At 54.0% G+C, this 22,289-nt stretch overlaps 7 protein-coding genes across 7 annotated transcripts; 2 read left to right on the top strand and 5 right to left on the bottom strand.

Annotated features, from left to right (window-relative positions):
• Positions 1-880: 880 nt before the first annotated feature.
• On the bottom strand, positions 881-1,790 carry MYCGRDRAFT_90182 (uncharacterized protein; the record flags this gene model as incomplete). Its single annotated transcript, XM_003856870.1, has 2 exons — positions 881-910; positions 981-1,790. The coding sequence occupies 2 exons, from the start codon at positions 1,788-1,790 to the stop codon at positions 881-883; spliced, it is 840 nt and encodes a 279-aa protein (XP_003856918.1).
• A 1,283-nt stretch (positions 1,791-3,073) lies between these two features.
• Positions 3,074-5,150, bottom strand: MYCGRDRAFT_90183 (uncharacterized protein; the record flags this gene model as incomplete). Its single annotated transcript, XM_003856869.1, has 2 exons — positions 3,074-3,112; positions 3,906-5,150. 2 exons carry the CDS (start codon positions 5,148-5,150, stop codon positions 3,074-3,076), a joined length of 1,284 nt encoding a protein of 427 aa, XP_003856917.1.
• Positions 5,151-6,962: 1,812 nt separating this feature from the next.
• On the top strand, positions 6,963-13,686 carry MYCGRDRAFT_107731 (uncharacterized protein; the record flags this gene model as incomplete). Its single annotated transcript, XM_003856715.1, has 6 exons — positions 6,963-7,451; positions 7,511-7,841; positions 7,892-8,290; positions 8,344-8,472; positions 8,526-8,677; positions 9,010-13,686. The coding sequence occupies 6 exons, from the start codon at positions 6,963-6,965 to the stop codon at positions 13,684-13,686; spliced, it is 6,177 nt and encodes a 2,058-aa protein (XP_003856763.1).
• A 1,047-nt stretch (positions 13,687-14,733) lies between these two features.
• MYCGRDRAFT_67467 (uncharacterized protein) lies at positions 14,734-16,479 on the bottom strand (the record flags this gene model as incomplete). Its single annotated transcript, XM_003856868.1, has 5 exons — positions 14,734-14,907; positions 14,962-15,085; positions 15,135-15,397; positions 15,449-16,252; positions 16,300-16,479. 5 exons carry the CDS (start codon positions 16,477-16,479, stop codon positions 14,734-14,736), a joined length of 1,545 nt encoding a protein of 514 aa, XP_003856916.1.
• Positions 16,480-16,861: 382 nt separating this feature from the next.
• MYCGRDRAFT_31918 (uncharacterized protein) lies at positions 16,862-18,090 on the bottom strand (the record flags this gene model as incomplete). Its single annotated transcript, XM_003856867.1, has 3 exons — positions 16,862-17,739; positions 17,790-17,865; positions 17,917-18,090. 3 exons carry the CDS (start codon positions 18,088-18,090, stop codon positions 16,862-16,864), a joined length of 1,128 nt encoding a protein of 375 aa, XP_003856915.1.
• A 454-nt stretch (positions 18,091-18,544) lies between these two features.
• Positions 18,545-19,567, top strand: MYCGRDRAFT_31902 (uncharacterized protein; the record flags this gene model as incomplete). The annotated part of the gene is made up of 4 exons (XM_003856716.1): positions 18,545-19,139; positions 19,188-19,223; positions 19,274-19,362; positions 19,415-19,567. The coding sequence occupies 4 exons, from the start codon at positions 18,545-18,547 to the stop codon at positions 19,565-19,567; spliced, it is 873 nt and encodes a 290-aa protein (XP_003856764.1).
• A 388-nt stretch (positions 19,568-19,955) lies between these two features.
• MYCGRDRAFT_67469 (uncharacterized protein) lies at positions 19,956-22,029 on the bottom strand (the record flags this gene model as incomplete). Its single annotated transcript, XM_003856866.1, has 9 exons — positions 19,956-20,385; positions 20,443-20,559; positions 20,616-20,750; positions 20,807-20,844; positions 20,936-21,136; positions 21,192-21,313; positions 21,366-21,441; positions 21,497-21,853; positions 21,906-22,029. 9 exons carry the CDS (start codon positions 22,002-22,004, stop codon positions 19,956-19,958), a joined length of 1,575 nt encoding a protein of 524 aa, XP_003856914.1.
• Between the last annotated feature and the right edge of the window lie 260 nt (positions 22,030-22,289).

Below are 22,289 nucleotides of genomic sequence, written 5' to 3' on the forward strand. Positions count from 1 at the left end.
AGCAATGAGCAGAAGCTGATCGTTCGAGTGCGGAAGTCTCCTCTCCATTCACCTTTCACATCGGAACAAAGGGCACGAAGGGGCAGGCAAGATGGAAATTGTTTTGGTCTATGCTACTGTAAGCCCCTTTTGCGAGAAGGCAAAGATGCTTCTACGCTTTTCTCGAGAAGTACTTCCACATCTCCGCCTGAACCGCACCACACAACTTGAAACTCAGGTGGCTCAAACCGTACTGTCTGAGCCGGAGAACGAAAGTATTGTTGCAGTCTTGGCTCACATGTAGACACATACGTCCTCGTCGAAGTGAGTCTCTATTCTCTCGCGTAGATTTCACATTCCAAGCCACCAGAGTTCGACACATACGGTGTAGTTTGAGCGGCACCAAGGAGGTACCAGTCGCAAAGGCTCCCACGCCAGAACTGTTCGAGTGAGCGTCGGAGTGCCTCGTCTTCGTCGTCCTTGTCGCCAAAGAGAATTCGTGCAGCATCAGCCGGCAGCGATCAAAACAGCATAGTGAAGCTTTCTGGCAAAGGGGCCAGCAGCGCCGCGTTCGGAGGAGACACATTAGCATATGATGTGCGGTCAGGGGTCGATCCCAACCATGCATGGCCATTCACCAGCATATGCTGGAGACCAACGGGTGGCTGACCGCCGCGAAGCTCCGCACTCGCGTTGTATTTGTTGAAGAAGCTGCGAACCGCTTTGAGGTATGTCTGCGGTTTCGGCCTGGGGATATTGGCTTGAGCGGCCTGACGTTGTTCGAAGTCGTCGATGTAGAGAGCCTGCTTTTCGGCGATCCGATGACGAATTATATGTTCGAACATGCACTCTGCGACGTGACAGAATTGTTCCCTTTTCCACGCCATGAATGGTGCTTGGTCTAGCGACTGGAGAAACTCGATCGAGTCGGCTGTGGCTTGGTTCGCGCTGACAAGAATGTGTCGAGACTCAGCAAAGGTCTGGTAGAATTCCTTTCTGACCGATGGAGAGCACTCGGTGAATGTGAGTCGCGCATCTCCCAAGAGATCAGGGTCGGCTCCGTCCAGGACTCCTTCCGGAAACTCGGATTCAGGCCAAGCCTCGAGACTTGAGATGAGCCCTTCGAGACGCTCAATTTCCCCGTTCTTGAGTCGATTGAGCGCGGAATCGGTGAAGCCGGCCTCATCGCGCTTATCGTACCTCAAAATCGAGATTGTGTCGTTCTCGATGTGCTTGATCTCGGTCCTGATCTTAGCAACAGTCCTGCCCTTAGCTGCAGCTACTTTCGCCAGTAGGTCGGCCGCGGCGTCATGGTTGGCATCGAACTGCGCATCTGACACGTCTTCGGTGCGTCGATTGGAGATGTGAGCCAAGCGAACGGCGTTAAAGAGCACAGTCTTGAAGTCCTCCCACGCAATCTCTGACTCCAACTTCGTAATCATCCAGCCTTTTCCAGAACTGAAGTTCTGGCTCTGCAGTGCCGAAATAAAGGTCCTGGCGTATCTCATGTCGCCTTTTGAAACCTGTCCATCGTTTGTATCGGGCAATAAGTTTGCAATGATCTGCTCGTCTGTGACCTCTCCCTGAAGTGTATAGAGATGCTTCATTGCATTCTTGAATGCGACGTCTTGGACGTCACGCTTTGTACCGGCGCAAGTCCCGTTGTAGATATCCGTGAGTGGCTTCGTGCGTTCGGTCGATGGGCGGTATTTGTCGAGAATGGGGAGCCGCAGGTGGAAGATGGGCGCAGTCGGTATGATCGTCAGAGCCTGTTGCAGAGCCGGTGCCTGCTGTGCCTGCACTGGGTCCATTATGAAGGCTGAGTGTGGATGATGCTGCTCAGATTTGGTCTTTGATCCATGAGTATTAACGAAGTCGAGGTGGTAGCCAAGTGGAAGAAATAGAAGAAGTGAAGAGGCCAAAGAGGGTGAATGAGTATCAGTATGGATGGCACATGTCATGTCTCCTGATGATGGTATTCACCGAGGCATCTAGCATATGTCAGTCGGCGAGTGAATTGATGATCGCAAGGCGATAGCTGAGCAGCTCCGAGTCGCTTCTCTTCTTCACCATATTCATGTCGAGATTCCCTCCGAGCAGACCAAATGGACTAGAACAGTCCATGTTGTTTCAAGACCGTGTCGACTGGTCCATGTTGCTCGATGTGATGTGCATTGCTGCTCCACTCCGCATCGGCAGGTCAGATACAGGCACCTTTACCTTCGACCTTGCGTCTCTTTCGAGAAATAGCTTCACAATATCAGGACGTTCTGAACTCGATGTTTTTTGAAGGGCGGTACTTCTCTTGCCAAGCTTCAGATTCGGATCTGCATGATATGCCAGAAACAATTTGACGATGCCAACATGTCCCCTCTTCGTTGCAAGGCAGAGCTGTGTCCAATCTGCGCCGTTATACATGTTCGGATCTCCGCCGTCTCAAGAGATGGTCACATTCCGCCGTGATACAATCGTCGCTGGGAAGGTTGGTCTTGTCGAGGAGTGGCCACTACTTGGCCTCCTCCGCTGTCAGTCGTCCAACAATGTTGCAAGGGGATGTTGGAGTACCTCAGTCCCACACTTTCGCCTCATCTGTCTTCCATCTCTGGTTCCAAATCTGGTCGTCAGTCTCGGGACCAGACGACCTAGACCTGGAAATCCTGTCATTCGCATGGTGCTGCCGAGTAGAATGCACGCGAATGCTTCAAATGATGTAATCAGGTAGAGCAGTCCAGCCATTTCCGATCTTCCATGCGCCATCACAGTATTCGCATGATCCCATGACCCACTTCTGTGGTTATTCGGAAGTAACTCAACTCCCTGGTGTCCTTCTTCCGGCGGCGAACAGGAGAGAAATGGGTCCGTGAGCGTCTTTCGTGGTCCTGTCAGCGAGCTTTTCTGAGAAGCAGCTCGAGAAGCTCAGGGAAACCTTCTCTTGATGCTACCTGAAGAGCAGAGCTTCCACCGCCAATTTTCAGGTCCGGATCTGCGTGATAGGCCAGCAACAATTTGAAAATTCCAAGATTTCCCCTTTCCACTGCGAGGCAACGCAGTGTTGACTCTGTGCCGCACTCCATGCTCGGATTCACGCCAGTTTTTAGAAGTTGATGAACGGCTTCCGAGCTCCCAGTCTTGACTGCGTAACAAAGTGCGGTGAATACTTGAGCAATTCCAAGGCTTATGTCGTCTTTGCGCTCTAAGAGCAACGACACAAGATCATAGTCACCCCTTGCTGCTTCTGCGCATAGCGGACTGCTATGCTGGCCTGAGACGACGTTTGGATCAGCACCGTGGTCCAGTAGCAGCCGGACGATGTCTACGCGACCTTGCTCTATGCAACTGTAGAGAGCATCCCGAGCGTCGAGCTTTTTGATCACCGCGTTTGGATTTGCCTTGGCCTCGAGGGCCTCGAGCAGCAAACGTAACATTTCTGTATCACCCACACGCATCGCTGCGCAGAGAACATTTCCCTCGCTTCCACACCGTGCGTTGACTTCTGCACCGTGCTGCAATAAAAGCTGTACGATTTTCAAATGCTGATGTCGGACCGCGGCCGAAAGGGCAGTTGGTTCCTCATCCGCAGCGCTCGTCCTGTTGGCATCCGTGCTATGCTCGAGAAGGAGCTTTACAACTTCCATACTCCCGTTCTTCGACGCCGCACAGAGAGGTGTCTTCCGAGTGATTGTGACCCCATTGGGGTCTGCACCAATCTTAAGAAGCTGCCCAACGATGACAGCCTGATCGCTATCTGCCGCGAGGTAAAGAGCTTTCTGGAGGTGTGCTTGAACGTCGTGCTCCGGCCACAAGTCGAAGAGTCCAACAATGCCTGAATACTCCCACGCAGCCCAGAGCAATTTCCGGGCGGACGTGTTCGGGTAGCTCTCGAGCAGCGTCTTCACCACGCGCACGAAACTAGCATCTGTGCCTACCCGCTGGATATCCTTTTTGATTGAGCGGTGCTGTTCCAGCGATATTGCCGCGAGTGGGGCATTGCGCTGCCGCAGCCAAGCTCGTCGCTCCAGGACACTCGAAATGAGGTCTTCCTCTTCGATCAATTCATCTAAAGCACTCTCACAGCCCTTGATGCTGCTATACGGATAATGATCGAGAGCTTGAGCAACGTCGAGCAACAAATCCGGGTACGATTTTCGATAGTCGGGTTTGATCAAGCGTGCTTCGACCTCATCTATCAGCCCCAACAGAGCGTATATGCGATCACGCGGGTCTTTGCACTCTCGTCCGGACGTCTGTCGCAGTCGCTCCACGAGTGGCATACGATGTCGGTTTCGCTCTGTTCCGGTCATCCAGGCTTCGAAAGGCATTCGAAGAAGCTCGAGGTTTGCACTCAAACTTCCAGGTCTCCCACTCAACGTGTTCCCTAGCGAATTTGAATGAGCCAGCCTATCGTCCAATATTCTGATGAAAGCCCTCATGCTGATTTGATCGTCGTCAATCATGAGAAGGGGACATGCCTGGGCATAAGCGCATTCTTGCACCACCCAAAGTCTTTTCCACCACGGCGAAGATTGATTGCAAAGCGATGAGAAACGCTCAACCATTGATGTTTGACCTTGAGGATGCCCTGAGCTACCCAACCATACCATGACTTTGCTTGCGCCGTTATAAATCTGAGCCATGATGCCGACTTGCGCGGCTCGCTCCACGAAGTTCTCCTGATCAATGCAGATGGCATCTATCCAGATGGTGGTACTGCTGTACGTACTCCTCAACTTGTCGAGAGCGGTCCACAAATGTTCCGTTACGGAGAAGGGAATTTGTGCGGCATTGATGGAGATCGTCCTGGAGCGTGGCTGTTGCCCCCAGGACCAGGACAGCGCAGAGTACTCTCTGTCTTCCCAGAGCTGGTGCTTCAATAACGTGCAATGAATCGGATGGCCTGGTTGCCCTGCCTCGATTCGCAGAAGTCTGATCCAAGGTGCGGAGGCTTCATTAGAATCCGCATTGAGAATGACGAGATTCTTGTAAATTGCCAACGTCGATGGATCTGTGCGGGAGGTTGCCTCGAAATTCATGTCCTGGGCAGGATGGTGCTGCTGCCAGCCTGGTCGCATGTACGGTTCTTCGGTCATGTGTGAGTCGTCCATTTCGAAGGAATCCAGAGAAGACTGGCTCGCACTATCGTCGTCGGACTTGGCTAGATCTTCAGGCGCCATGGTGCTGGCTGGCTTTTCGCCCGATTTTTCCATACCTATAGAGGTATCATGGAAAGCGCCCGACTGGAGTCAAGTCAAACGTATGTCCATCTCTTCTCAGCCTTGCGGGCAATGAGCTGGAGTCTGCATATGGCAATGAGGCGCAGCTAAGCAGCGCCACTTTGACTGCGGACTGTGTTACCAGCATACAGTGCAACGAACCTCTTGAGTCAGCAATGTGCTTCCTCAGAACTGAGCTCCCAATCAAGCACTTTTTTCAAACTCCCCTGCGCCCGAGATTCGAGCCTCGAGGACAGCGTAGGTACCATCAAGATTCTTCGCTCCTCTACCTTGACAGCATCCGGTCGGAAACAGTAGCTCTAGTGCGAAGTCAGCCAAGAACCACGAGATCGCAAACCTGACACTCTCATAGGTAAGCTGCGAGACTTCATATCACAGCAGGAACGCCACCAAATGCTGCAAAACGTCCGATCTAGACCTTGGTTTCTGTCACTTGCTTCGCCGAGGTGAGATCAAGCATGATTGACAGCGGTGATCGTGAGACTTGCGGTCAACGAACAAGCAGCCAAAACTCCGGCCGAGATACCAGCGAGTCTCCACCAAGCGTCCACATCAACCCAGCGGTGTCGCGTGTTCACGCAGCTCAACCTCGAGCCAGATCCCTTCACGTGGCAGACGACCAAGGAAGCGGACCATGCCATATGCCTCTGCAGCAAAGGCATGCAGGGATGTATACCTGACAGCACTGCACGCTCTCCATTGTTATACTGCTCAACGCAAGAAAGTAAGGTCTCCATGCCTCTCACTCGTGTCGTCACAAAGGCGGTATAGACGTATCGTTTTCCTCCGTTCCACACTCCAGGATCCGATTGGAGGATGAGCAAGGTGTGGGAACACGCGCATTAGCTCACCCTGGTCTCTGCGGCGCATCTTTGCGGAGGGTCCCGTACCTATAGCAGAGGGAGGCGTCGCACTGGAAATCTGGGTATTTCTCGCATTGGTCGTTGTTGAAGCATGGAAAGGAGTACTGTAGATTTGATGTCGAAGAGAAACGAGGGCCAACCCTGCCGGCGGCGATCGAAACCATGGGTCGAGGATCGGAGAGAAAACTCTAGGACCCATCGTACATCCGAGGCGGTGAAACAATCGACCAGCAGAGATGTGCGTCTATACACCCTTGTGACAAGCTGTGCGATATGTGATGTGTATGCGCGTGTGGCGACAGCGCCAGAGTGCGTGTGCATTGCCGGTGCATCATTCGCTGTGATCGTGGAGTCTTCGACGCTTTCACAGTGGAGAGGATATCGCAATCCTCAGCCTGGAGCTCTTTCCGTTGCTGTTACATGTAGCTACTGCACCCTCGAAACTCAACCCAGTCGCGTGGACAATTTTTCACATCCGGTGATTGCAACTCACTTCCGTGTTCGTGCTGTTCCATATCCATGTGCGACGGCACAATCTGCCTCGCGTGAGGGAAGATCTCCCCACGGCCAATCGCTGGATAGGATCCGATACACACACACTTGCTCGCGCAAAAATCCAAGAAGTTCCCCCTCCCCTGCCGCGAACTTAGAACTAACAGCGATCCCACCACTTGGAACTGTACATACCCTGGTCTTCCTTACATACACTTGACTCTGGCTGCTCACCGACCCTCCTGATCAATCTGACGACTCTGAGACCGGCATTCTTCCCCACCAGGCCGACTCTGCCCGATACTACGATCATACACACTCGCTATCACACCGACACTTTCGCCTTCCATGACATTCGCCTCGTCGCACGGCATTTCCACTCGGTCGCGATCCCGCAATGGCAGCTGTTGTGGCTCGCGCAGACGGTCCTCCACACGGTCACGAATGGCGCAGACGAGACATCCTGTTGGTGGATGAGAAGAGGAGGGAGCATGGTAGTGGTCATTTGAAGTCGCGATTGCGAGCATTGGTGGGGTTTTGGGAGGACTTCACCTCGCGTGAGAATTTGAAGAGCTCTGGAACATTGCGGACGAAAGAGCAGAGCATTACGAGGGATATCTGGAGACCGTATAGGTCTGTTTCTTCGGAAGGCAATGCGCCACCGGCGTACGAGGATGCTCTGTGCGATGTGCCGCCGGATTATACGGCTACGGATGCTTGTGCGAATGCGATTGATCTACGGGAAGGAGAAGCTAGGATTGAACACGGCTGGATCGATGGCCGAACGAAGGAAGAGAGCAGACAGGTCTACGAGGTCGTGGATGTCAAGGTGGACTTTTCTGCGGCAGAGAATATACGTTCGCGGGCGAACAAGAAGGCTAAGAAGGTGAGTGGAGGGTATGGCTATGGTGGAACTCGAGAGAAACGTCTGACGGTCGTGTGTAGGCTGCGAAAGCCGCTGCGGTGAACAAGTGGGGCGACAATAGCGACGATGGTGAGAAGAAAGATGAGGACGGAGCGGACGGCGAAGATGCAGGAGGTGGTGGTGATGCGCCGGCTGGAGGAGATGGCGGTGGAGACCCTCCTGGCGACGGCGGAGATGGAGGAGATGATGGCGATGACTGGTTCGGAGGTGGCGGCAAGAAGAAGAAGGATAAGAAGAAAAAGAAGAACGCGTGGGAAGAATTTGAGGAGGAGGAGAAAAAGAAGCAGGAGGAGGAAGCCAAGGCTGCGGAAGAGAATGGCACTGCTGAGGCCGAAGCTGAGCCAATCGAGGGTGAGTATTGTGGGATCGCGGATACGGATAAGGCTGATCAATCGATCTAGACTGGGGCTCATTTGCTGCCGTCGGAAAGAAGGGCAAGAAGAAGAAGGGCAAAGATATTGAGCCAGAGCCCGAACCTGAGCCCGTCGTTGAGGTTCCCGCACCGGTCGAAGCTGCGCCTGAAGACGATTGGGGTGGCTTTACGACAACGAAAAAGAAGAAGGGCAAGAAAGGCAAGGAGGTTGAGCCTGAGCCAGAACCTGAGCCCGTTGTTGAGATTCCAGCACCGGTCGAAGCTGCGCCTGAAGAAGATTGGGGTGGCTTTACGACAACGAAAAAGAAGAAGGGCAAGAAAGGCAAGGAGGTTGAACCTGAGCCAGAACCTGAGCCCGTCGTGGAAGTGGTCGAGCCAGCTCCAGCTGCGGAGGCCGAGGATCCTTGGAGTTCTTTTGCGACCGTCGGTATGTTTTGGAGGGCGCAGCGACGAATGTTCGTGCTCTGATCATCTTTACAGGCAAGAAGAAGAAAGGTAAGAAGGGCAAGGAGGTCGAGCCAGAACCTGAACCTGAGCCTGTCGTGGAAGTGGTCGAGCCAGCTCCAGCCGCGGAGGCCGAGGATCCTTGGGGCTCATTCGCGACTGTCGGTATGTTTTCGAGGTCCTGTCGACTTATATATGTGTTCTGACGGCATTCATAGGCAAGAAGAAGAAAGGCAAAAAGGGCAAGGAGATCGAGCCAGAACCGGAACCCGAGCCTGAAGTCGTCGTACCTCCACCAGAGCCCGAGCCTGAAGACGACTGGTTATCTGGAAGCAAGAAGGACAAGGACAAGAAGAAGAAAAAGGGCAAAGTGAGTGCAAATCTCTCAATCTCTATTGTTATTGCGATCAAATTCCACAGCCCGACGAATCGGAAACGGCTTGGGACCCCTTTCGGGGTTAAAGTTGCTCGAATCCGGGGTAGTGGGCGATCGTGGCTGCCGAGGCGCTCAGACCTCGTAATCTCGATGTGTGGCGCATGCGCTTGCATACTCGATAGGAGGGGAGACGTCGTCGCGTTCTGCCTTACTACCTTACGCCATGATCTGACCATGGTCCATGACTTACGTCGCATCTCCGCGCTACAGGCCATCTGTCCTGTTCGACCACCACCATCATGTACTGATCAGCCTCGCGCGCACAGAACGAACCTGTCTCGCCAGACCCGCCGAAGGACGAGATGAAGTTCGACGACATCAGCCTCAACGACGACAAGGCCGCACCGAAACTCGACTTGGATCTAGGAGACTTTGGTGGTGGAACTGAGAAGTCGGAAAGCAAGGGATTCAGCTTTGGTGGCTGGGGAGGAGGATGGGGTTCCGGTGCAGTGAAGTCGTGGGGATTCGGCAGCAGTGCCGATACGCCGAAAGAGGAGCCAAAGATTGAGGATACCTCCTGGAGCTTCGCGGCAGTGGATGACAAGAAGGACAAAAAGAAGAAGAAGTCTGGCAGTGCATTCGACTTCGGCTTCGATGCAGTCGGCGACGAGGGTGATGCTGGCACAGTGGACTTTGGCGATGCAAAAGTCGAGCCCGTAGCAGAAGAGGATCCATGGTCAGGCTTCTCAGCTGCAGGCAAGAAGGACAAGAAGAAGAAGAAAGGTGCGATCGAACCCGAGCCTGTGGTAGAGGTCCCGCCGCCTCCGCCTCCGCCTCCGCCTCCTGTCGAGGAGAAGCCGGCCGACGATCCATGGGGAGGATTCAGCACTGCCACCGGCAAGAAGGACAAGAAGAAGAAGAAGTCATCTCCTTGGGATGCCGAACCTGAGCCGGAGCCTGTCGTCGTCGTTCCCGAACCTGAACCCGAACCGGTGAAAGAGGAGGACGACACATGGGGCACTTTTGGCATGTCGGCAAAGGACAAGAAGAAGGCGAAGAAGAATGCCAAGTTGGGCATTGTGGAGGAGAAGGCGCCTGAGCCGGAGCCGGAGGTTGTGGTCGTGCCGGAGACGAAGGTGGAGGATGCGTTCGATGGCTGGGGCACAACAACCAAGAAGGGCAAGAAGGATAAGAAGAAGAGCACCTTCGATTGGGCAGAAGAAGCAACGCCTGATCCTGTTGTCGAGGTTCCTCCTCCACCACCTGCTGAGCCTGAGCCTGCTGCGACCGACTGGCTTGGAGGTGGATGGGGAGAGACAACCAAGAAAAAGAAGGGCAAGAAGGGAGCGGTCGAAGAAGTCCCGCCACCGCCTCCACCTCCTGTCATACCCGAGCCTGCGCCCGCTGACGAAGACTGGTTCAGTGGGTTTGGAACGAAGAAGGACAAGAAGAGCAAGAAAGTCGTCGAGCCGGTGGTTCCTGATCCACCCGCAGTTGAGCCAGAGGCAATTATAGAGCCAAAGGTGGAGGAAGATGATTGGACGAACTCATGGTCTACAGGGACGAAGAAGAAGGACAAGAAAGGCAGCAAGTCAAAAGGCATTGTTGAAGTGGTGGATCCTAGTCCTGGCGCGTCGGTGCTTCTGCCGGAGTCCGTGCAGGAGAAACCGGCCGAGGATGATCCTTGGTCGAGCTGGACGACTGGTAAGAAGGAGAAGAAGAAGGGCAAGAAGGGATCTCTTGAGCCCGAAGTACCCGCAATTCTGGAGATCGAAGACAAGCCTGCCGAAGAGCCTGCTGTAGACTTACTGGACGCGGGTGATGACGATCTCTGGGCGACCACGACGACCAAGAAGAAGGACAAGAAGGACAAGAAAGGATCGAAGATTGTTGAGGTTCCAAAAGTCGAAGAAGTCAAATTGTCCAAGACCAAGTCGAAGGACTCAAAGGAGTCAAAAGAGTCTCCAGACGATATCATCGAGATTGTCGAAGAGCCGCTCCCGTCACCGAAAGAGGAGAAGAAGTCAGCAGGCTGGGGCATCTGGGGCAGCAGCACGACCAAGACTCCGCCCAAGAAAGAGACGTCCAAGGAGAAGCGAGAGCGTGAGAAGAAGGAAAAGGAAGAGAAAGAAAAGGAGGAAGCTGCTGAAGCACAACGCAAGGCAGATGAGGAAATGTTCGCTGCTGCGCTTGATGAGGATCCCGATGGGCTTCTGGATCTAATGGACGATCCGGTGCCCGTGATCACCAAGAAATCATCGTCGAAGGACAAGGACAAGGACAGCAAAAAGAAGACATCCAAAGTGGAGAGCAAGTCCAGCAAGAAGGAGCCCACACCAGAGCCCGAGCCCGAGCCCGAACCAGAACCAGAACCAGAGGCATCTCCACCCGAAGAACCCAAAAAGGCTGACGGATGGGGATTCTGGGGCTCGTCCCTAAAAGCCGGAAAGAAAGCCACACCCGCAACGGACGCTAAGAGTAAGATTGGAAAGGATCCGTGGGCCAATGAGGAAGCAGACGTCGCGGCCTTACCGAAGATGCCAGACGTCCTTTCGGACAACGATAACAAGAAATCCTTGTCCAAGTCCACGGCTGCTGACGCATCGATGGCGAAGACCAAGACTGCTGCGGGCAAGACGTCGTCGTCGATTCAGGATCGCATCAAGGCTTTGCAAGCGGAGCCGATTGATGCCAAGAAGTCGTCCAAAAGCAAGGCTAGCGCTGCTGTTGTCCCACTGCCTGAACCTGAGCCGGAACCGGAACCGGAACCTGTTGTGGTCGTCGAGAAGAAGTCGAAGAAGTCCGCATTGGCGTCCAGCAAGGCCGAGAAGGAAAAGAAGAAGACGTCACCGGATCTCAAGCCTTTGGATTCACCTGTGCCGGGTGGCTTCCCTGGCGCTGACTTACTCGACGACGTCCCGGAGAAAGACACATCAAAGAAGTCATCATCCAAAGACAAGAAAGTCTCGAGTAAATCTGCCGACAAGAAGACGAAGGCGAAAGAACCCATCATCGTTGAAGCGCCCGTCGTTCCTGATCTCCTGGACCTCGACGACGCGCCCGAAGACCGCGTCAAGCCCAAGTCGAGCAAGAAGGAGCGACCGAAAGTCGTACGCGACCAAGGAAGTTCATCTTGGGGCTTTTGGGGCGCGACACCTGCGAAGAAGTCACCTTCCAAGGAGGAAGCCGTCTCGCCAAGTGCAAAGGAACGTCCCTCTGGACTCTCGCGATCCAAGTCGGCGCGCAAGGCGTCGGATAAAGATCCGCTCGACAAGACCTCCGATCCTTCGGGCTCCGACAAAGGCGATAAGAGGGACTCCAAGTCTCGGCCGAGTGCGTCTCGTGGCTTCTCCATGTTCGGCACGCCGTCCCGCTCCAAGTCGACGCGGGACCCCACTTCGGCAAAGAAATTGAGTTCGCGCCGTCAGTCAGTTGCTGTTGATGAATCCGGACTGGTGTCTCCCGCTGCGGCAGATAAGGAGATGTCAACCAAGGCTGCCAAGGTCATGGGTGTCAACCGTTCCAAGTCTACCAAGGAGAAGACCACCCGCAAGATCCCGGATCCCTACCCGATCGACTCGGACGACATGATTGTTGTTGATGGTCCGGAAGACTCGGCGAAGGATATCGATGATCGCAAAGAGAGAAAGAAGTCGAGCAAATCCAAGCGGCAGTCGACGTACATGTCTGGTGGTCTCAATGGCGAAGCTGATGCATTTCCGAACGCTGATGAGGCGCGCGGTATGGATGATGATCTTGCTGAAAGACCTGGACTTGTGCGTCGGGGCACCTCGAGCGCCAAGAAGGCGGGTCTCATGGGTGGTCTCTTTGGCGCCTTCGGTGCGCGACCTACTCCCGATCGTCGCCAAAGCAAGGCTTACGAGACTGAAGACGGTGCTGGTCGCAAGCGAGGCTCCGTCGACGATGAAGACTCCAAGCGTCTTCGTCGAGATGATCGCAAAGTCAACAGGTCCTCCCGTAAGCCTTCTGACGAAGGTACTGCGGCTGACGTTGAAGATCCTGAGGTGCGTGAAGCGCGCCGAAGGGAACGTCGCCAGAGACGCGAGCATGAGGCTGCTGTGGCAGAAGCCAAAGCTGCTAGGCAACGTGAAAAGGAAGACGCTCAGCGCGCAAAGGCTCAGGCCGAGGAGGATGAACGGGAGGCTCGCCGACAGGAGGAGAAACGTGCTCGTCGTGCGGAACGAGAATCTCGTCGTGCGGAGGAAGAGCGCCTCGCTCGTGAGGAGGATCAGGCGCGTGAGGAACGCCGCGCACGACGTCGTGAAAAGGACCGTCAGCGCGCTGAGGAAGCGGCTGCTGCTGCTGCCGCGGCAACCCATACTCGTCCATCGCGACCTAAACCCGACCGTCGCCGCTCAACTTACGTCGACACTCCCTCCGAAGAAGAAGCCCGCCGCGCCCGTCGAGAAGAACGACGCTCGCGCCGCAGCGTTGATCCTACATCTCCACCCGCCGACAACAAAGACCGACCTCGCGCCTCCCGCCGTCGCTCCGACTATCCGGACGAACACATCTCCTCCCGCTACGCTGAACCTCCCGCTCCCATCAACCCCGTCGCCCAAGCCATCAAGAAAGGAGGCGACAAAACCGCTTCTTGGGTGCACTCAATCAGCAACTCCGACCCGGATCCTCCTCCGATCGAAGGCACCGTCTTAGATGTACCTTATCACGCGGACGATGGCGTTCCGGACCGACATCCGTTGGAAGGAGAGGATACCACGGCAAGGGAGATGAGAGCGACGCAGAGACGGAGGAAGGAGAGAGAGGGCGGTGGGGACGATGGCAGACGCAGAAGGAGAGATGAGGAGGGCGTTGGGCGGAGCAGTGATGGCGACTCCGGGCGGAGGAAATCGAGTTATGCGCCGGTGAACAGCATGGGCGCGGGCGATATGGGCGGGAGGGGCTTTGATGGACGACCGGGGATGGGTGGAAGGGGAGAGAGTAAGAGGGGAAGTTGGTTGAAGAAGATGACGGGATTTTGATTCGTGGTGGTTTCTGCATTGCGATGGAGATCTGGAAATTTATGGATGCATTCGAGGATTTGATGTTGGTGTTGCTGGGCAGTGAAAGAGTTATGTGATACCCTTTGGCTATATTAGCGATGTTCTTGCGCGTTATGTAGCTTGCCAATCGATCGCATTACTGTCTCCCGCGCCGTATGTCGGACATCACGTTCATGTTCCACTTGAGAGGAATCTTCGACGGGAGAATCTCGGAAGGAGTTGTCGATTAGACAGGATAGTCCGCGGACAGGGAGAAATTAACATTGGAGCACGGGAGGCGTGGATCGAAAAGACTGAGCAAAAGATTCGATCAGCGGAGCGGACGAGCGTCCATCCCGACGGGCTTCCGGCTGAGTTGAAGTACTTGATGACCATAGTTCGCGGAATCTGTGGCAATGGACTTCCCGAATATCGGCGTTGGCAACGGGTAAATGCGAAGAAGACCAGGCCAGAGGAGTGCCTGGTGCTTCAAGAATCGATCCCAGGAGTTGAGACGGGAACGAGAGCGGGTATGCGGTTCATTTTCTGTCCAAACCCGGGTTTGGTTGACGCTGTCGTGGAGGCAGAAGTTGGCGACGACGTGGAGGATGAGATTTGTCGAGTGCTTGGGCTAAAGCGTGGAGTCTTGGGTAAGTTAGCGGGCAAATAGGAGTTGAGGCAGAGAGTTTGGGCGGCCACAGATACTAGGGTCAAGGTCGTGTTCAGCCTGGAGGACTTCCGGAAGGGAAGCGCGTGATTGGCAATGGGTAGAGGGACATGTGATGGATCTGGACTCGCTGTTTGATCAGCAAAGCATGTAGCCAGTAGTTAATGTCATAAGCGATGCTGTAAAGAACAAATCAGTGGGCCAGACATCGAGTCGTGGTCCCGATGCTTCGTGATGTTGCTTCCGTCTGCAAGGGAGGTGAACTGTTCAGCGGTCTGGTATCACTGCTCACCGGGACATATCTTTCGCCAACGCAAGGTAAGGCATGGCCTCATGAAGCAGACTCCAGGATCTCGAACAAGAGATGTGCTTTCCAATGTCTAGACCATCTCTACATACTCTTCCACGTGCTCCTTAAATCCAGCATGTTTCTCATCGTCCTTAGTATCCACTCCTGGAATTGAGTGGGGACCGTCGAAGACCTCAGAAATTTCTTCAAGGCTATAGCCACGAGTCTCTGGAAACGTGAAGTAAGTCACGGCCAGGAAGACGACCTGAAATGCAGTGTCAGTCATTGTACCATGGTAACGACACAAGGCGGGTCATACCAGCAGGCAGCAAAAGACGATGTAATATCTCCATCCGATATTCTCGAGACCGATCGGATTGACAAAAGCTGCTATCACGAGGGAGCAGTAGATCGACAAGAGCTCGCAGGTCAATCCTTTGGACCTGTTTCATCATTAGCTATACCAGATGGCCCGGGGATATCTGAGCTCACCTGATGGAGTACGGGAAGATCTCTGTGGGGTAGGACATCAAGAGCGGCGTGAAACTGCAGTCGTACCCAAAGTAGAATACGAAGAAACACACGATGACCACGATCCCTGCCGCCTCGGATCCGGTCTTGTCATTCACCGCTGAACATGCTGTCCACACGATGTACGAGAACAACATCACCACCCCAGAGAAGTTGAAAAGTGTTCGACGACCGACCCGATCTACCATGAATGCTGCGCTTAGAGCCGCCGCGAAGTTGAAGATCTGCAGTGAAGGTCAGTGGTCATTGTCAGCGGCAATCTACGACCAGCATACCTGTAGCAATCCATTGATCAGAGTTTGCATGAATGGATCCGTGATCCCAACGGTGTCCAAGACCAGGGTTAGATAGTATGACACAACGCCAATGCCGTTCCATTGAGCCATCGCTCCAAGGGAAACAGCGATGAACAGTCGTTTCCTGTTTCCTGGAGTGGCAATCAGGTTACTCCAGCCTGTTGCTTTCGCTGCTCGCTCCATACCAATGGCTTCAACGATCTCTGCCATCTCACGAACGACCAGTGGACTCTGTGAGTCGCCATCGGCATGGTACTTGGACAAAATATCCAAGGCTTCACTGTTGCGGTCTTTCGAGACCAGCCATCGAGGGCTTTCCGGGAGGAAGTACCAGAATCCAAGTTGAACACCAGGGTAGCCTGCTTGGAGGATGGTGGGTATTCTCCACGACCAGCTTGAATTGTAAGATTGCGTCCCGAACGTCGTCCAACTTGCCAGAATTGCCCCGAGGTAGTACAGAGTCCAGTATGCAGACGTATACTTCCCGCGGTGCGTCGGATAGGCCAGTTCAGCCAGTAGAAGTGGGCTCGGCTGTGCAGCAAACATGCCCGCAGCTCCGACAACGAATCTTGACACGACAAATTGCTCCAATGTGCCTGCTGTCGCTTGTATGGCCGTCGCTAGCATGACACCGAGGATCCCAGCGAGTAGGACTTTCTTGCGACCGAATCGATCAGAGCATGATCCCACGATTGGCAAAGCAACAACGGAACCGATCGACTGAGCAGCGTTGACCAGCCCAAGAAGAGCGCCTTTTGGGTTGCCGAAGTAATTCTGCCACTGCTGAGTATTAGCTACGCTGGGTCGAGTCGGGACTCGAAGCGACGCACTTGGGGTAATGCTTGAAGGCCGTTCATCAAAGATCCATCGTACCCAGCAACACTGCTCGAAAGCAACGGCACCAGCAATATGAGGTTTAGTTGCAGCAAATGGGGCACCTGGAACCAGTACTTGTCTGTCCGGGGAAGCACCTCTGCCAGTCTATGCCCGACGATTAGAGCGTCCTTCATCTTGTCGAAATCTGGGGATGCCGGACACCGGGGCAGCAATATCGATCAAGGCGTGTTGATCAAGTAGTCGGAGCTCGGCTCGCCTTCCTCGAACGTATTCTGCAGACCCCGTGTCGAGGCTTTGCCGATGCTGGGCATCCTGCGTATGTTGTATGCAGCAGTATCTCCCCACATGAAGCAATGCGGAGAAGCGGAGGCTGGAAGCGCACACATGTCTGGGCCTGCATAAGCAGATCGCCAACCCTTTTCCGTGGCGCGTTCGGTGGGAATTGCGCCGAGCTTGCCTTGCATGTATCTGTGGTAGTATTCATCCGTTTGGTCTCTGTGGTTTCAAGCAGTCATCTTGGCCATTGTTGAATTGATATGGAATAGAGCTTGCGGATCACTCCACTCCAGCTATGATAACCTTGAAGACATCCGGGTGCGCGGCCTTTACCAGCTCGAATGCCTCTTCTGCTTGCTCAAACTTGTAGCGGTTTGTGATCAGCCGCTTCACATCGATCTTCCCAGAAGCGACCAAGTCCACCGCAGCCGGATAGCATCCTGCGGTGTATCGGATTGATCCCTTGATGATGAGTCCCCGGATGCAAGCTGTAGTGATCGGGAATGTCACGTTCTCTTTGCCCATGCCTGCTTGAACGTACGTCCCGCCCTTTCGAGCCACGAATACTCCTGTCTGAATGCAAGCTTCAGCGCCAGTGCACTCTAGAACAGCATCAGGACCCTCGCCAAGTTCAAAATTCTCCTTGATCAGCTCGGCAATCTTCTCAGAATGCTGAATTGGATCGGCACCGTGCTCGGCCTTGGGAGGCAAGTAAACGTAGTCGGCTCCGAAAGTCTTCGCAAAATCGAGTCTGGACTGTACGACGTCGATGCCCACAACCTTCTTCGCTCCGTAGGCTTTGGCGACAGCTTGACACATCACACCAATTGGACCACAGCCCATGACGAGGACGGTCTGACCGGCCTTGAGATCCGCGACTTTGCAAATTTGGACGGCGACTGCTGTTGGTTCGACAAGTGCACCCTCTTCCATCGTCATATGATCTGGGATCGGGTAGACATAGTCAGAGGCGACAATGTAATATTTGGCCAATGTACCATCCCACGGTGGGGTAGCTGCGAACACGGTATCAGCGCAGAGATTGTACGCGCCGCTTCGACAGTGGTCGCAACGTCGGCATGGAACTCCTGGCTCAATAGCAACTCGGTCTCCAACTTTGACATTCTTGACAGCGGTTCCGACTTCGGCGACAATCCCTTCGTGATTGTTAGCATATCGTTCCAACTCAACACTTCGTTCAACAGACCGGCGCTTTCATGGCCGAGGATGATCGGACTTTTCAATACGAAGTCGCCAATTCTTCCACGTTGCCAGTAGTGAACCTGGAAACGCGATGTGAGCAAACGATCCAATGCCCCTCACGAGTTACCTACGTCGGATCCGCAAATGCCAGTCTGACGAATATGCACTCTCACATCGTAAGCATCTCGCAATTGCGGGATGGGTCGATCTTCGAAAGCCACGTTCTTGACCGATCTCAGCACAAAGGCCGGATTCTGTGGTTCGTCAGTACTTTGTGTTGATACATCGACCGTGCAAGGAATCATACTTTCTCGGTCGCATTGGCCATGATGTTGTGCTCCGTTGGAGTCGAGGAAGAGATGCTCTCGCTTTGGTGAATGTGCAGCCTTGACCATCTGTGGGTCTGCCTCTCCGAGACCAAATGGCAACTTGTGCGAGAGCTTTGCAACGCCGCGCATTGAGGTGGAGCGATATGTGCTTTTCCCGGACAGCGTTCCCTTCCAACCTGCATACGCATCAGACGCCGACCGGAAATGTTTATCAGTTGCATAACAGGACAGAGCTTCGGTTCGGGGCAATATCAACCGAGAGGCATCTGGATCTCCACTGCGAGCTTCGGAGACGCGGATGCGGATGTCTGTGCATGAGCAAGTCCTTGTTCATTCACAAGGTCCGCCACTTTTCGAGTGTCTGACGACTCCTCTTATTTGTATTGCAGCCGTCGAGTACGTTGTCGTCACTATCAGTCGCTATTTCAATATGCCGCTCGCGAAACCTCCAAATGCATCGAGTCCAGTCTTGTCCCAATTCCAGCTGGATGGCAAGGTCGCTGCTGTTACTGGTGGCGCAAGAGGAATCGGGCTCGAAGTTACACGAGCCCTCGCCGAAGCTGGCGCGAAGGTCGCACTGGTTTACACCAGTTCGAAGGACGCCGAAGAGAGCGCTGCAAAACTCACCAGGGAGACCGGATCGACTGTCAAAGCGTACAAATCAGATGTGCGAGACAAGGACACCATTACAGCCACCATCGACCAGATCGCGGAAGACTTTGGCCGCCTGGACATCTGCGTGGCTAATGCTGGCATTGCCACCCACCATGACAGTCTGGACTACTCAGCAGAGCAGTGGCAGGAGATCATGAAAGTCAACTTGGACGGCGCCATGTACACCGCCCAAGCTGCCGGCAAGATCTTCAAGAAGCAAGGGCCTGGTGGTGGTAGCATGATCTTCACTGCATCGGTGTCGGCCACGCTGGTAAATGTTCCACAAAAGCAAGCGGCGTACAACGCTTCGAAGGCGGCGGTCGTACATCTCGCAAAGTGCTTGGCTGTTGAGTGGGTCGACTTCGGTCGAGGTAAGAAGTCGTCTTGCGCTTCGAGGATCGTCCGCTGATGGCCCGCAGTCAATTGCATCTCGCCCGGATTCATCGAGACGGAGAGTGAGTTGACCGTGGTCTCGCATTGTATGGTGAATACTGATGAGCTGTAGTGATCGCTAGCCACCCGAAAGAGTGGAGAGATCACTGGTCGTTGCTAGTTCCAGCTGGGAGGAACGCTGATCCTGCTGAACTGAAAGGAGTGAGTTCGATTTTGCGCCGTGTCAGTGATCATGTTCTGACTTGGAGGCTAGGCCTATGTATTCCTGGCGAGTGATGCCTCATCGTATATGACCGGCAAGTCACATCCTGTTCTGCTCGTGAAAGCGGCACTGACCAATCGCAGGTGCCAATATCGTGATAGACGGCGGTTACACACTGCCATGAATCTAGCGGGATCTGATTGATGGCAAGGACCCCGTCCGTCCTGACAATAGGCCGGCGAAGATTGTAGATAATGAAAACATGTCGTAGATGTGCAGATCCGAGCCAATTCAGTGCGTTCTTCTGGTCATCGTCATTCTGAATGGAAAACAAGCAGCGGTACCTTCCGGTGGCAGACAGGATGTCAGAGCCAGGAACTCGTCGGACAGCTGTGTTGTGATGATGATGGTGACAAGACTTCGAAGAAGTCCGATGTCGCGTTGAATTGGCGTTCAGTCAGAGAAGAATCCCCTGGGACAAGAAACCTTCGGGACAGGATATATCCGAGTACAAATCCAGGTCAACATCTTCGACTGTAACATTTATATTGTATATCATATTCGATTACGCCTGGACACAATGCATGCCTCTCTACGCCTTCTCTTCCGACTTGGGCATATTGACCACACTCTCCACTCTGCCCTCGCCAGCCTTGTCCGCCTCAATCTTGCTGCCGAAGTCATCCGCCCAGACATGATTCTTCCATTGCCTGACAGGAATGCGATCCGAGAAGAATCTCTCCAGCTCTGCGTTGGTGCGTCCAGTGGTTTCGCCGACGCAAAACCAAGAATACGCAAGCGTTACCAAACTGGTGCCCGCATAGACAAAGCCCAACATTGGACCCAGATCCGCATCGTAGTACATGTAGGGCGAGGTGAAGACCATCATCCAGACAGTGAAGAAGAAGGTGCCAAGCGCACAAGCCGTGATCTTGTTCCTGTTGCGGCCGACAGCCATCTCCGATGCGATGGTGTAGGAGAGGGTCCCGATGGAGAAGTTGTAGCAGACGATGTTGATGTATCTGCAGAATCATGTTAGTACTGAAGCAGCGCTCATCGAAAGCGTGGCATCAACTCACGCAAAGACGACAATGCCGATCCCAACACCACGGCTGAAGTTCCCGTCGCCATCACGGGTCGTCCCAAGTCCACCGACTGCAACAAGCGAGATGATCATGCCCATTGTGCAAACGAGTCTACGAGAATGGTCAGTAAAGCAGTCCCGGTCATAGGGCCGAGGCGTAAAACTCACAGATTCGTCCGCCTGTTCATCTTGTTACCAAATACCACGGAAAGTCCGACGGTGACAATTTGGACGACGTAGATGATTGTGTTAATAGTGAATGGCTCTCCGACGCCAATGCTCTGCGCGAAGATGACGCCGTAGCTGTGAAAGACGGTCAGTAAAGTCACAAAAGGTCTGTTGCTTCGTGTGATACTCACGTGTACCAGAACTGAATTCCGTTGATCTGCTGGGCGAACTAAACACGAACACGGAGGGTCAGCGACTTTCGAACACAGATTGGAATACAGAAGACCTGGGAGTAGGCCCTCTGCTCTTCAGTATCTTACCATGACTCCGCAAGCGTACAGCAGCTTTCTCCTCTCGACTGGGTCTGTGATCAGACTCGCCCAGCTGGACTCCGATTCCATCTCGAGCTCGAGCTGCACGGCATCCTCAATGACGACGAGATCTGGCTCGGGGGAGTAATTTGGCTTGCTGCGGTTGATCTTGGTCAGTGCCGCTGCAGCTGCCTCGCGGCGACCCTTGGTCTAGGAACTGTCAGTGGAAGCCGAAACAGGGGACGTATCCTTCGTTATTGCTGACCATAAACCAAGCAGGCGACTCCGGAATGAACGGCAAGAGAACGAGCATAGTGAGCGGCAATATGCACAGCAGGCCGACGGGAAGACGATAGGAGGCTGCGCCATCGATAGTCTCGGTGCCCTCTGAGAAATCATCAGCAAATGATCAAACTTACGCCTCGATCGTTCAACTCACGGTTCACACATGCTCCGATAAACTGTGCAATCGATTGCATGAACTGAAAGCACATCAATGCAGGTCCTCGAATCTCCTGCAAGCCACAACATTAGCTCCAACATATCAACGCCAAGAATGGGCGTACTTACAGTCGGCGCCACATCCGCAACGTAAATCAGACATGTTGCGGTGAATTGCCCGACTCCCAGGCCAACAAAGACTCTTCCGACGTAGAAGACGCCGTCGATTCCGTACGAGCAAAGCTGGACAATGGCACCGATGATGATGCACACACTGGCGCATGCGAAAACCGCTCGTCGTCCGAACTTGTCGTTGATGGGAGCCGCGAGGATTGCGCCGACGAATTCTCCAACGTAGATGATCGAAGCGGAGACCGAGAGGAAGACGGTTCCAAGTTCCCATTCTTCGTCGGATCCGGGTGCTGTACGGGTGCCGTAGTCGCGCTTGAAGTGGTACATTCCTTGAATGCCGGTGTAGTAAATGGACTGCATGTCTGGTCAGCTCTTGCGATCTTCCATTGTCTGACGCTTTGCCCACATCATATCCGTAGCAGAGCGCACCGATGGTGGCCACAAGACAGTAGAACACCGCCCATCTGTGCTCGCCCCAATTGATGGAAAGGTTCAGACCGCCCATGTTGATGATGGTTATGATGCTCCTGGAGTGATGATCGAATGATGGTGCATTTTATCAGGAAGACTTCGCCATCACTTTATACCGGACCCGCGCAGATTTTGCAATTCACCGCAATGGAGGGGCCCCACAGCGGGAGCATGGAGGTCAACCAAGAATGAAGATCACAAGGATGTGGGTTGGCGGAGAACGTGGTGTATTTGGCTCGCGCTTTGCCGACTTTGGTCTGCCACATGCTGCAATCGTCATCGCGCCTTTCTTGAGGCTCCGCTTGAACTCAATGCTGTA

The sequence above is a fragment of the Zymoseptoria tritici genome, chromosome 1, assembly GCF_000219625.1.
Source record: "Zymoseptoria tritici IPO323 chromosome 1, whole genome shotgun sequence".
NCBI lineage: Eukaryota > Fungi > Ascomycota > Dothideomycetes > Mycosphaerellales > Mycosphaerellaceae > Zymoseptoria > Zymoseptoria tritici.